The sequence below is a fragment of the Musca autumnalis genome, unplaced genomic scaffold (genome assembly GCF_047663935.1).
Source record: "Musca autumnalis isolate F117 unplaced genomic scaffold, ASM4766393v1 scaffold_3, whole genome shotgun sequence".
In the NCBI taxonomy this organism is placed as follows: Eukaryota; Metazoa; Arthropoda; class Insecta; order Diptera; family Muscidae; genus Musca; species Musca autumnalis.
The window spans coordinates 26,665,484-26,680,259 of record NW_027411866.1 but is presented as its reverse complement, the minus strand read 5'-3'; the positions used below and the strand labels follow the sequence as shown (position 1 = coordinate 26,680,259).

At 36.2% G+C, this 14,776-nt stretch overlaps 1 protein-coding gene across 3 annotated transcripts in view; it reads right to left on the bottom strand.

The window, feature by feature from the left end:
* Positions 1-14,776, bottom strand: part of LOC141396903 (transmembrane protein 198) — a 35,022-nt gene that overhangs the window by 2,557 nt on the left and 17,689 nt on the right. The window contains exons 1-4 of one of the 3 annotated variants that reach the window (XM_073972627.1): positions 7,382-7,530; positions 6,907-7,009; positions 6,144-6,406; positions 5,724-5,888 (exon numbers count right to left, since the gene is read on the bottom strand). In XM_073972627.1, the coding sequence (XP_073828728.1) occupies positions 5,724-5,888; positions 6,144-6,406; positions 6,907-6,964 (486 nt within the window). In that variant the 5' untranslated portion in view covers positions 6,965-7,009; positions 7,382-7,530. Of the gene's footprint in view, positions 1-5,723; positions 5,889-6,143; positions 6,407-6,906; positions 7,010-7,071; positions 7,318-7,381; positions 7,531-14,776 lie in introns of those variants that run through there. The other 2 variants (XM_073972625.1, XM_073972626.1) reach the window with 2 other exon arrangements.

Here is a 14,776-nt window from a genome sequence, read left to right as displayed (position 1 = left end):
AAATTTTGATATTAACATATTTTGTTCCAGCAATTCGCACATCTACCTTGTTTATTGTGATACGTGAAAAGTGTTGCAACTTTTGGTACTTTTTAAGGCAAAAGCAAGGTTGTATATCATGTGTACTGTGATTTCGATGTTGATTTCGCTGAAATCACGAAATAAGGTGATTTCATTTTTGTATGCGAAATCATGATAAATTTTGCATGATTCCGCGCGAAATCACGAAACGCCTTCGAAATCACGAAAAGAAGCCGAATGTAAACCAAACATAACAAACACAGAAAACCATGTACATGGGTTTCACTACTTCATACCCCTCGCCTATAAACTTGACGTCGCCATGTTGAAATCGTGCTAGTCTGACCATCGACTAATGGGAATCCAATAAATTACATATGCACCTAAAACCAGTATTTGGGGAAAATTCGTCGTTTATGGGTACTTTACACGATATGTTTTTTACATATGTGTTGTCACTTCTCCCATACAAAATGTATATGCAAAGTGACAACTCATATGTAAAAAACATATCGTGTAAAGTACCCATTAGTTTACAGATATTAGGTGTGTTCGTCTTTTGCATTGTACTATAGAGTAAACGAACAACATCCAGTAACAATTCGTACAAATTTTGAGTAAACGAACACACACATTAAATGGAATTTATAAAACGGAGTTTGCATTAAAGCACTTTCCGGGTTAAAGGCCTCGGCACATATGGTGCGTTGAGCGTCGCGCTACAACAACCACATGAAAAATTTGTAAGTGATGCCAAGTTCTTGAAAAAACAACAACAACATGAGTGACGCATTAAAGTTAAACATAATTTAATTTTTTTGGGACAACGTGTGTCCCAACGTGTCACTAAACGAATCGTATGTGCCGAGCGCTTAACCTTCTTTCTGAGGATTTATTTGACGTTATGGAATTAATACCCCGATTACACTTAACCGGATTAACCCGTGGGTTTGGATTTCAAATGTCAATTCCATAGCGCAAACGTCAAATAAATCCTCTTGAAGTGGGTTAACCCGACAAAAAAACTCTAGTGTAACCGTACTATAACATTTGAAACCCAGTGAGTTTATTGAATCTGGTTAAGTGTAAACTTAAAAGTGTAACTTAAAAATAAAACAGTTTTTAAAACCTATTGAATGTAAATGCGGCCGAGCAAATTTCGAACTGGGTTGACCTTTTCTTTTTTATTATTTTATCAGAAGCAAGAAAGGCAACCAGGCGAGGCAGCTTATGTACGTAGGCCTTTAAAGTTGCGAACTGCCCTCATATCAATTGTATGCTTACATGAAGTAAAGGAACGCTTTTCGAGTAAAAAGTGGTAAAACTTGAAGATTCTTGCCATGGTGGAATAAGAAGGTGTTACATCAAATCATACTAAACGTCAAAATTGTTCACAATAACGCATTGCTGTGAATTGCTTGTTTACCTTCTGTATGTGATTTTATTCACAATAATGCATTTTGACAACTAGTGTGATAATCAGCTGTTTTCCCCGTTGTACCTGTATTATTGTGCCAAGATTCTTGCACGTAACCATGATGAAATAATAAGGTGGCGTAAAATGACCAGATGATTGGTTTCAATCTGTCAAATTTTTTGTTATTGTGAATAAATTGTATGAAAACGTAAACAAACGTTTTGACATATTGAAGAATTTTTGGCAAAAACAGAGTTGTATTTGTGCTACTTACGTGACCTGTTAAATAGATCTTGCACGTAACCCTGCGTTTACACATGACAGGACAGTTGAGTACATGTATTAATTGTCAAAAACCCAAAACTTGCCTCTGTGACGTAGGCGTCCAGACAACTGAAAAAACAGTTGTAAAAAAGTGAATGAAAATCGTCGATTTCTTTTTGTTTTCCGTTCACATATTTTCTTCTTGTTCATGTTCTTTTGTTTTCAACACATTTCAATTATTATCTTACTTATTTTTACAAAATTGACAAAAATTTGTCTTCCCTACTGTCTGTGAAAAAATGATGGACAGCTAGGAGACAGCCGACAAATGTGTGTATGTGTTAGTAAATCAGGGTTGTATTTGCAGACTGTCTGTCTTGTGTAAACGCCTAGTAAAGGAACAGAGCTATGATTGCAAATGTGGGAAACAGTGATGAATTAGACACTTTACCTGCGTTTACACATGACAAGAAAGTTGACTTCATTTATTGACTGTCAAAATCCCAAAACTAGGCGTCCCGACAACTGCAAAAAAGCAGTCGAGTGTATTTCGTAAATGTAAACCAAGCATTAATACATTTGACGCCATATAACCACCGATAATAATTATATCCATTTCTTGCTCAGCTTCGATTTACAAAATGGTTTTACACTTGAGTAAATACCCAGCAAACCAATCGTACCGACATCGTAACGAAATCGGAACAAACTTCGGACGCTACGTCCGCCGTCGGATCTGATATCGTAACCATATCTTAACGAAAGTTGTATGAAGTGGTTGACATAATTTCGGATCGGATCGATTTCGTTCAGAATTTGGAACGAAATCGGAAGAAAATCCTTGGGAAATTCGGAATGCGATTTTTTCCTCCGAATTTTCGTACAGATTTCTGAACGATTACGGAATTATGTCGTATGAAAATCTGAGATACCTTCCGAGTCTTCGTAAAGATTTCTGAACGATTTTGGAAAAATGTCGTATAAATATCGGAGGAAAAAATTTTTCTCTGACGTATCTTTTTTATTGATACATTTTTCTTTGTTATGTTTTTATTGGAAGACTAGCATATGCCCGCTACCTCGTTAGCGAAAAATTCACATTAATAGAAAAGGAATGCAAACAGAATTTTTTTGCAAATTTATAGTACCTATTTCAAAATCAACCACATTATCTGTACCATGGTACAATAATTCATAGGTAGGCCAGGTATGAGAATCGCCAAAAAATACAACCTTGTCGCTATGGCTTAAAACGTCAAAATTGTTTTGATGAATGATAACGGATGAGTATACAAAGAAGAAGAAGAACGAAATGTTGAAATGAAAACAAAACAGAGTTGAATTTTTTGATCAATAATAAATATCAACGCTGCATGTCAACACGGTTTTGACAGATTAAGCCATAACAAAAAAAAAAAAATTGTAATCAGCTGTTAGCTGTGGCCTACCTAAGAATTATTGTACCATGATCTGTACTATACGTACCAGCAGTGAGCCTAATATCAGAATTTCAGCTTTATCCTCTCATCTAAGTTGTACCAAATTTAGTACCGTTTATCATGGTAGAACAAGAAAAGGTAGCAGCAATACCCAGCTGACTGAAGTGGGTTGTAGTGTTAGTGTCAAATTTCATATGACATTTTATACATTCATTTCTATTTCGATGTACATTAGGGACATATATTTTTTGAGAAAAAAAAATATATCATTCGGAAAAAACCATTTCCTAGAAAGACTTCTTGATATCAATGATATGTAACCTCCTCCAAGTTCGAACGATAAGCCGCGCAGTAAATCACCGCTTGTAGAGGCGATACAACGTTTGTTAATATGTGAGGTATTTTGTTAAAATTAAAAAAAGCCCTAATAAACATGTGCTTCTTTGATTTCTAAAACAAAACATTGAAACTGCTTCTCCTTTTTCTATGAATTTCCAGCGACCCCAAACTTTTCTGCAAGAATTCTACTTTCTGCGAGAATTTATGCATTTAGTGGAATGATGTGGAACCATAAAAATTGAAAATGTAACGAATTTTCATTCGTGTTTTCCAAAATATTCAACCAAATGTGAAAAGTTATTACTTTTTTAAATTCCAATAATTTATAGACATTTCCTTGTTTTGTTTACAAATACAACTGGCAGTAACGTTACAAACAAAAACAAATTCCTTTGTGGTTGTTGTTCGAGTTGTATTTGTTGTAGTATTAACTTTACCTTGTATTTGTTCTACCATGACCGTTTATTACGACCACATTATCTTATTATCACTCACCAATAGTTACCATGTTACCAAATTTTGGGAATTTCAGATATATTTCATTCCAGTACATTTGGTACGCTTATAGTTCCTATTTTTTTTAGTACGAATATGTTGAGTCTATCTGCACTAGCTTGAATTATTAGTCCCATATTAGATTAGGCAAGTCTCTGTTTGAAGGAGAGTCACGTAAGGGGAATGGAACTGGAAAAAATTGGCTCGTACCGACCATTTTCAGGCAATTCCTTTTATATTTCTCGTATTTGACATTATTGTCATTGTTTTGAAAACAAAACTTGTCGGAACAGAATTACCTTTTATAAACGAGGCAAGTTTAAAAAGGAACGAGAAAAATTGCCGCAGGTAAACTCGCCTAATGTAAATTGGGACTTATATGTTGCATTTATATTTAAAATAATTAAAAATTGTGTATGCGAACTTTATAACCAACCATTTTGTTTTTCGACAACAAACTAAAATGTTGCTTGTTATATATATGTATATCAAATGTGGTTGTTGTGCGAAAGGAAATTTGTTTCCGAATTCGTACCGAAATCGGAAGAAAAACATTAGCATATTCGAAGGGAAATTTACATCCGGCATTCTCTCCGAAATCGTAACGAAATCTGAACGAATTCCCCTAAGTGGATTTAAGTTGCCATTTTCATATAACATATGTCAAATAAATCGAGACAATGTACTTAATGTACAATGTCTAAACCAAGCTTAACAGGCATAGGGTAATCTAGTTCGAATTTGGCAAGACAGTTATTTATTGTTTTACCAGAAATGACTCAAGCAAGAATGCAATGCTGCTTATGTACGGAGCCTTCAAGGCCTGGTTACATAAGTTGTCCCCCCTGATTGCCTGCTTCATTTCTGACATAAAAAGAATAAAGGCCTGCGTACATAAGCTGCTCTGCCTGATTGCCTTGCTTTCCTGCTTCATTTTTGACATAATAAAAATAAAAGAATAAAGAAGGCCGAGGAAATTTCGAACTGGGTTGCCCTTTTCTTTTTTATTCTTTTATCAGATGTAAGTAAGGTAAGCAGGCAAGGCAGCTTATGTACGCAGGCCTTAAAGAAGACCGAGCCAATTTCGAACTAGTAGTAAGTTTACATTTACGAAACCCACTCGATTTCAACTGTTAAGGCATTCCATTGCTTAAACGTCAAATGAAATCCAATGGATGGTTCATATGAGTTTTCATTTGACGTATACGCAAAGGAATTTACAGTTGAAATCGAGTGGATTTCGTAAACGTAAACCAAGCATAGGTTGCCCTTTTCTTCATTATTCTTTTATTTTTGTTATGTCAGCAGGCAAGCAGTCGAGCTTATGTATCCAGGTCATTAAAGGGACAGCCACCGGTTTATAAAGTGGTGTTCGCCCATTTTCTCACGATAAGTTGGAACAAAAACTAAAAAAATGCCCTATCACCTCTGTAATGATTACAAATTTGGAAAAGACTTCGATCCTAAAATACGCTTCGAGTTGCGAGGCCTCTTACTGGAGAGTTGAATAAAGCCAAATTCTAACTAGGTTGTTCTTCGGCTTTTAGTCTTTTACTAACATTGAAGCAGAAAAAAGCCACCCGCTTATGGTATTTATCTAAAATGCCGCAAAACACCACGGTTCTTCGCCTAAAGTCAATACTGACATAAGAAAATATGCGCAATAGTACGAGTATTGCCAACTTTGGTATATAGTATCCTAATACACCAACTGAGGAAATTCCTTTCTTTTTAGTAAATTAACATACCCATGTTGTCAATTGGAGTCCATGTAGAAAGAAATCCACCGAGCATATGATCATGGCTGAACCCACCACACTGGTGGTTAAGATTGTCACATATTTTGCACTGCATAGTGTGAGTACCGAACAAATGATGGCGCCACCAATCAAAGCTACAGCTATTTCAATTTGCTATAAAAAAAGAAAAGTGAGCTTTAGTTAGTTGTTTTTCAGAAGTTATGTATATTGGTTGAAACACATAAAAGCATTGTAAACTCTCATGTTTTCTGAAATGTAAAAGAAATCGAAATGGCTTTGTGGCCCTCAATAAGTCTAAAAATTACCGCGAGGAAAATTGTCGAATGTAAATCGGGACTGGCCCAGAAAGCGTTCCAACAATTATGTATTTCAACCTTCTAAATTACAGTTTTGAACCCGTTAACTTACCCCAAATTCATTGTCCGGCATTGTGGCGACACAAACAGCCATTGCAGCACCGGCCAGGATCACACCAGCAAAAGCGCTTATGAAAAATGTTGCCACCGGATATGTAGAGCCCAAAACAGCTCCCACTAAACCACCCACCAGCGAAGAGGCAGCATCGGCTGGTTCTCCTAAATAGCCGGTTATATAGATACGCATCATTGCCACAGCCTTAATGCCAATAAAGGCTCCAGTTAAAAAGCCCACAGCTCGAAGACAACGATAACCTAAAAAGAAAACAAGAGGAGAGGAGAAAGTGATAAAATGCCAAAAATCTTAAATTATTACGCGGCCTTTTTAATTAATATATCACAACTATGTATTTTATGATATTAAATCACGTCATCATTCATGTTCTTTGCAACATAATAATGTGTGGGTGATTTCAAATATGAAACCCCTTTCGTGTAAACTCCATGTTATATCATAATAGGCCAAAAGTGCCAATGTGTCAAGAAACGACCTTCAGGCATTTGTTGGTTGCTTTTGCTATTTGTATAGCACATAGCTCTTGTATAGCACATGTGGTTGTTATTGTAAAATAGGTGAACTTTGTGTGCTCTGGAGTGTGTATCTGTGAAATTAGTTCTGTGAGGGGTTTTAGATGGTCACATCAGCTAAAAAACTTCCCATATGTTTGCGTGTGTGAAAGTATCAGGATTTATGAAGCTCAGTTTTTTTCGTTGTTATTTTTTTCTTTTTTTCTTCTTCTTTTCTTTCTACTTACCTAGAAGCACAAACACTATGCCAAAGACCGCACACATTGACCATAACAGTGCATACATGGTGTCAGGTGGTGCACTGGTGCATGGATGATCTTCTAGGAAACCCTAAAAATATACCACAAGATGTAAATACATAAGTAAATATGTTAATAAGTTTTCACACATACTTCTTTCAACAAGAAAAATGGGTAAATGTTTCGAGGACATAAACTAGAAAGAGCAAAGAGCACCAAGAAAAAAATAATGATAACAATCATCATTATAAACACTTCTGGCCTTTGGTGTCCCTAATACCCTAGACAGACGGCAGAGTTAATTTGCATTAAAAATGTCCTAATTTGAATTAATTTTTCACCCCGACAGACGATAGTATCTGCATTTATGAAACAGCTGTTTGTGTTGTTTGTTTGTACCCAGCAGACCATTTCATAAAGCTTTACAAAAGTTCCCCAAAATATGCGAAACAATTACACTTACTACCTTTGATCTTTTCACCACGATGAAGCAAAAATAAATTTAATTTATTCGCGATATTTTTGAGTCTTTTTAATATTATAAAAATATTCCAAAACTTTAAAAAACATTTGAGGAAGATATAATTTTCGATAGAATTGGTATGGTGGGTAATGAAATTTTTTGTGAAAATTAAAATTTGAAAAAGAGATTTGTTAGAAGGCGTGTAAAACGATTAGCTGCTATTCTACTCGCGAAAGACCACTACTTATTTTGAAGAAACGCGAAAATTTCTGATTTGCTTTCCCTTTTTATTTTCTTAAACATGGAAATTTGACAAAAGACAATTGATTTTCAACAGCATTGCCATATTGAAATTGCTAAATTCAGTTTAAATTTCCTTCGATTTTGTGCATTAAGAATGTGGATAATGTACGAATTAATTTGAATTAAGGCAGTTAATGCAAATTAACGCTGCCGTCTGTCTAGGGTATAAGGCTTAATGTTTTGAAGTTTAAAGATTAAAAATAAAATGTTATGTTGTCAATATGCATGTTGGAAATATGCATCATTGACTTAAAGCGGGTTTTCTTGGAAATAAAGATATGTACTATGATTGGGTGAGGTTTTTCATTTTCTCAGAATAAAAGTCCATAGTCTTCACAGGTCATCGGTTGGAAAAATTAGCTAATATATGAAACGGTAAGTTCATTATTATGTTCCAGATTTGGCGCCCAACTAAAGGAATTTAAGGCCTGGGTGCATAAGCTGCCTCGCCTGCTTGTCTGCTTGCTTCTGATAAAATAATAAAGGCCTGGGATAATAAAGGCATAAGCTGCCTGCCAGATTGCCTTGCTTTCCTGCTTAATTTCTGACATAATAAAAATAAAAGAATAAAGAAGGCCGAGCAAATTTCGAACTGGGTTGCCCTTTTCTTTTTATTCTTTTATCAGAAGCAAGCAAGGCAAGTAGGCAAGGCAGCTTATGTACCCAGGAAAAGGGCAACCTTGTTCGAAATTTGCTCGGCCTTCTTAATTCTTTTATTTTTATTATGTCAGAAATGAAGTAGGAAAGCAAGGCAAGCAGGCGAGGCAGCTTGTGTACCTAGGGCTTTAGTTTGGCTTAATAGGGGGAAATGAAAAAGTCATATTTTCCTACTTAGGCTTGATTACTGGCGCCCAACTGAAGAAGGTAAAGGCCTGGGTACATAAGATGCCTCGCCTGGTTGCCTGGCTTTCCTGCTTCATTTCTAACATAACATAAAATAAAATAAAGAAGGCCGATCCAATTTTGAACTAGGTTGCCCTTTTCTTCTTTATACTTTTATTTTTGTTATGTCAGAAATTAAGCTGCAAAGCAAGGTAGTCAGGCAAGACTGGTTATATACCCAGGCCTTTAAGTCCTGCGTACATAAGCTGCCTTGCCTGCTTACCTTGCTTACTTCCGATAAAAGAATAAAAAAGAAAAGGGCAACCCAGTTCGAAATTTCCTCGGCCTTCTTTATTCTTTTATTTTTATTATGTCAAAAATGAAGCAGGAAAGCAAGGCAATCAGGCAGAGCAGCTTATGTACGCAGGCCTTTAAGGACTCGTTGGGAGATATTTTTCCACAGAAGACTACTTTGAAGTCCTCCCATATATAGAAGAACTTTCTTCTATCCACAAGAAATCCCTTTAGGATGTCTTCTGTCTAGAAAGAACCCGTTATGAAGGCCTTCAGCCTACAGATGCAACTTCAAGTGGGTCTCCTATCAATTTTAGAACTTCTTCTAGTTTTAATAAGGAGGTCTCCTTTATAGAGTCTTCTAGTCAACAGTAGAACGTTTAAGAAGTCGTTTTATTTACAGGAAAACCCATTTGGAAGGTATGTTACCTATCAGAAACCCGTCCAGCAGGTTATCTGACTATAGAGGACCCCTTAAGCCCTCGGCACATACGGTCCGTTTAGAGACACGTTGGGACACGCGTTGTCCCAAAACAGTTAAATTATGTTTAATTTTAATGCACCAGCCATATTTTTGTTTTTCAAAAAAATTTGGCTTCACTTACACTTGTTTCATGTGGTTGTTGTAACGCAACGCACAAAGCATCGTATGTGCCGAGCGCTTTAAAGTGACATATTACTTTGTCAGGAGTCATGTATGTATGGGGTCTGCTATCTATTAAGGCCTGCGTACATAAGCTGCCTCGCCTGCTTACCTTGCTTGGTATTAGGGGTATTAAATATATACAAGTGGGAAAAGCGTTAAGTTTGGTCGGGCCGAACTTTTGATACCCTCCACCACAAATTTCAGCCATTTCGGTGGATTAATGTGGCCACAACCTTCAAAATACTGAAAATCGGAAGTTACCGTTCTATGGGGGCTATATGATGACGCGGACCTATACCTACAAATTTCTGGGGGGGGGAGTTTTATATCCCCAACGAAGACTAAATACCAAATTTCAGCCATCTCGGTGTGATAATGAGGCCAAAACCAACAAAATACCGAAAATCGGGAGATATCGTCCTATGGGGGCTATATCAAAACGTTTACCTATATAAACATTTTATGGTCGAAATGTTTCTTAGCCTCTGGAAACACAAAATACAAAGTTGCAACCGATTCTGTTGTCAAATGGGACTAATACATTCAAAATATATTAAAATGACGCGTACTTTATATGGGGCGTTATATGGGGGCTATACCAAAACGTAGACCTATATAAACCAACTTTGGTAGGAATGTTTTTTGGCCTCTGGAGACACAAAATACCAAATTACAACCAATTCGGTGGTAAAATGGGACGATTGTCTTAAAAATTCCTTAAAACGACGACGCGTCACGCGTCATTTTGTATGGGGGCTATACGAAAGCGTGGACCTATATAGCCCACTTTCAATACCAAAAGTCCTACGTACAAATAATAGATTTTCCCAAAATTTCATCCACCTACGTCAATCCGTTCGGACGCTAGAGTGATTTCCACAGACGGACAGACGGACGGACATGGCTATATCGATGTAGAATTGAACGCTGATCAAGAATATATATAGTTTGTGGGGTCTACAATTATTATTTCGAGTAGTTACAAACGTAGTGACAAACTTAATATACCCCCATCCTATGGTGGAGGGTATAATAAAAACCTTAAGGAAGTAGATCCCGATATCAAACCCTTGAAAATCTCGCTTATTCCGAAACTTTTTACCTTGCAGTATTGACATATATTTAACAGATTTGTATTTGGAGAAGTGAATGACTGGACCACTTACTCCTACTCAATTTAGGTTACCCAGTAGGGTTGTACAATCTAGTTCATTTGAAAGATCTAGTTCAATAGCTCAGCTCTTTTAACTGAACTAGGTCAGTAATCTAGTTCATAGTTCACTATCCAGTTCATTCATTCGGATCAGAATCGTTCACAGACTCTTAATCCCTCACTTGATGAAAACACACACACATACACAAAATAGGAACAAACATTAGAATAGTATAATTAAACCAATGTCCGGCAAAAAGGGACACACGTGCCCTTGATGAGAATAACAACAGAACAACCACCTCTCAGTCTTCATTAAGAAGTCAATGAAGGAGGTTCTGTTGTCGGTTGTTTCAATGATTTTTAATTTTAGCAATGCATTAACGCACACGCTGTTTGTGGAGAGAGCGAGAGAGAGTCGTATGCGTGAGGCCGCAAACAATGCATTTGTATTGGTGCCGATACCTGAATTAAACTACAAAAATACTACATTTAGATATTTTTATTCCACTCATAAAGAAAGTTTGCATTAAGTTTAGAAAAAAAGTCCTTTTGAAAAAATTGTAATTAAAAATTCATGGCTGGCAAAAAACATATGTTGTATGTGTGTAGATATTATCACTGCGAAAAAAGCTTTGCGTATGTATGTTTTTTTATTTTTTCCTTTTTCTATCCAAAACAAGGCACAAGGCATTGGAATATGTTATGACAAAAATTTTCTTTATGTACAAATTACTTTTATTACAATGGGGGTTGACACTTCACATTGGTCAAAAACATAAACAAAAATCATTACATTACGAAGGCAACACTTAGCACAGTTGACGGCGTCACTTTATTCATATGTGAATGACATGCTGAACTAGATTGTGAATCGTTCGTTCGTTGATCTTTCGGTCGGCGCTCAGTGAACTATTGAACTATAATGAACTATATCGACTGATCTAGTTCATACGCTCTTTTCAATGAATCGTTCAATTGAACTAGTTCGTTCATGAACTATACAACTCTATTACCCAGGCCCTTTTTTCAAAAGCAATTCCGTGAACATTACCCTGGTATTCGGTTATAAGGAATCCACTAACATCAAGTGATAAGGATATGTACGCCACGTTGGGCGCCACTTACATGTATCTAAGACAAGTCAATGTAATACGTTTATTTGTAGTTTAATACGTAAGCGTAAAGGCCTCGAGACATAAGCGGCTGGCTTTCTGGCTGAAGTCATTTCTGGTAAAAGACTAAAGACCAAGTTCGAACTAATTCAAATGTGGTTCTGACATTTCATTATTCCTTCCCCAGAAATGACTTCAGCCAGTTTTAGTAGTCGTTTTATCTATAGGAGAATCCTTTCGAAACCCTTCCAGGAGGTCCTTTATCTGTAGAGGATCCCTTAAAGAGGCAGATGACTCTGTCAGGAGTCATGTATGGAGTGTACTATTTATTAAATAATGCCTTAAGAGTTCTTAAAAAAAATCCTTTTTCGAAGAAGGGTACTTATGGAAAGTTTATATCTGTAGACTCCTTTAATGTACTGTCTATCGTCAAACCGATCGCAAACTTCCGAAAATCTTGCTTATGGCTACTTTGTCAATTTGTGTATATATTATGTATACCCAAAGAGACAACACATATGTAAAACATAAAAAAACATATCGTGTAAAATATCCATTGAGGCTCGGGCACATACGGTCCGTTGAGTGCCGCGTTACAGCAACGAAATGAAAATTTCAAGAACAAACTTGGCTTCACTTACACATTTTTCATGTGGTTGTTGTTTTCAGCTCGCAATCAGCCACACAACGGATTGTATGTGCCGCGGCCTTTAAGGTGCGAACAGAAAGAGAAATTCATGCTTATCCAAGCCTCAATTTATGTAAAAGAATAAAGAAATGGAGGATCGCATTTTAATAAGGTAGCACCTCCCCTTTATTCTTTTAAATGAGATGACACAAAACTTTACTCAAAAGTTGGATGTGTTTTCAGCTTAATTTTTTAAGTAAATACAATATATGGGTGCCACCGTGGTGCAATGGTATGCACACCCGCCTTGCACGCAGAAGGTCGGGGGTTCGATTCCCCGGCCAGGCAACATCAAACATTTTTCAACGGTGGCAAAATACCCCTCAGTAATGTTGGCGACATTTCCTGAGTATTTCAGCCTTGAAAAACTTCTCCATAAGTGGTGTCCTAAGACACGCCGTTCGGACTCGGCGATAAACAGCAGGTCCCATATCATTGAGCTAAATATGAATCGGGGTGCACTCTTTGATATGAGAGAAGTCTTCCTTGTCCCGTACGGGATGTTGTGGAACAATGTTTGTTTTTTTTTGTTTACAATATAAAAGCCATTTTACACCGGCACTTAAAACAGGTGTTTTGGGAATTTACGTAATTTGTTTGACAGATATTATATGGAATTGACAACTTAAATGACGCATTTTTATGAAACATGTTATATGTAAATTACGCTTAAGAATCCCCTAAGCTCAAGTGATCCACGTTGGGCGCCACTTATATCTCGTACAGGTATTTATCTTTTCTACCAAAAAAATTCACCTTTCTACTAGATCACAAGTGATGTGGTTATAGAATGTTGGGCGCAACTTGAATCACAATGCGGTCGTGACATTTTTCGCTAAAACAAAATGAATTCTTTACATAGTATCCTGAAACATTTGATAAAGCTGCAGGTTTTATTTTATCTTTCAACCAATGTCCTTGCATTGCAATGGTGTCAAGTTGTTAAGCTAATCTCTATAGATCTTTTAAAATATATATACATATATAATTTTATTATAAAAATTGATTTTATCTGCAAAAAAAGTACGCACATATACACAATCAACTAAACATTGTTGTCTTTCAGCTACAATAGGTCAGGTCATACCATAACGTACGAGGACAAATCCATAGAAAAAAGACATATAAAGTTAACATACAAACATATATGTATGTATACTGTAATATTGTATTGCGTTGGCTGATGCCATCATAGCGATCAAGATTAAAACAACAAAATAAATAGTCGTATAAACTTTTTTTATTTGCAGTTGCATTGTTTATTGTTTTCTGCATTCGACCTCAAACTAGTGTTGATAACTATCGAAATGCAATTTTGATGGACGGAAAAGGATAAGGATGCAACTAGCGAATAAATGAAATTACACCATTTCACAGAGAAGTAGATTAAGAAGGAACTGCCTGAAACCCTAGAATAGGTCCTTGGGGTGTTTTATTTGTTTTATCAGCATGGTATTCTTGTTTGGGTCATTTCGTTGCATATTGGGATGTACAATCTAGCTTGCTTGTAGGGATCTCTAAGCAACTGCTTATAAAATGTAACGAACGGAATGCGTTTTTTCACGGCTCCGTGTGACCAGCATTAAAACTGACAGTTAAATATTGAATTCTTGATAGGAACATTGCGTATATTCGGCATACAAGAATCCAGAATTTGTTAGCAACTATAAATAATAATCAAAACTTAAGGATAGTGAATCGGAAATACATACGTATTTGGTTTTTTTTAAGTTGTGTAGCATGATTACATTAGAGTTTTTTTGCCAGGTTAACCCACTTCATGAAAATTTATTTGACGTTTGCGCTATCGAATTGAAATTTGAAACCCAAAGCCACTGGGTTAATCCTGTTAAGTGTAACCGGGGTATTATCCGTTTCCGGAATATCCTTACTTTTATTCAAAGTTCAGTCGCTTTATACTTCATTTACTCTGTAATCTTATGATCCTAGACACCAAATGAGTCTTTCCTTTTTTTCTTAATTATTCAAACCACTTTTACAACATTTTCCTAAATATTCCCTCTAGGATATTTGTCATAACTTCACACCCAAGCCATTGTTCGATAACATAATACTACTTGTGTTTCCTGTGCTGGCTAAGCTAAACTAACACAAGCTTCGAACCATAGAAATCCCCAAAGGCAAACAACGCAGGCATGCAGCAATGCAAAGAGACAAAGACACAGCAAATGAAGATGAAAAACACTTTAACGCTTTTATTTTCCTTTATATATCCTTTCATTATCCTTTAAGCATGCATACATTGAACATTGTGTGTTTGTTCGCTAAAACAGAGTTTTGAAGGTACAAGTTTGCATTTTGTTTTCTCTCTGTGCAATGTGTTCTTTGATTTGCATTAAAGTTCCCCTTGATA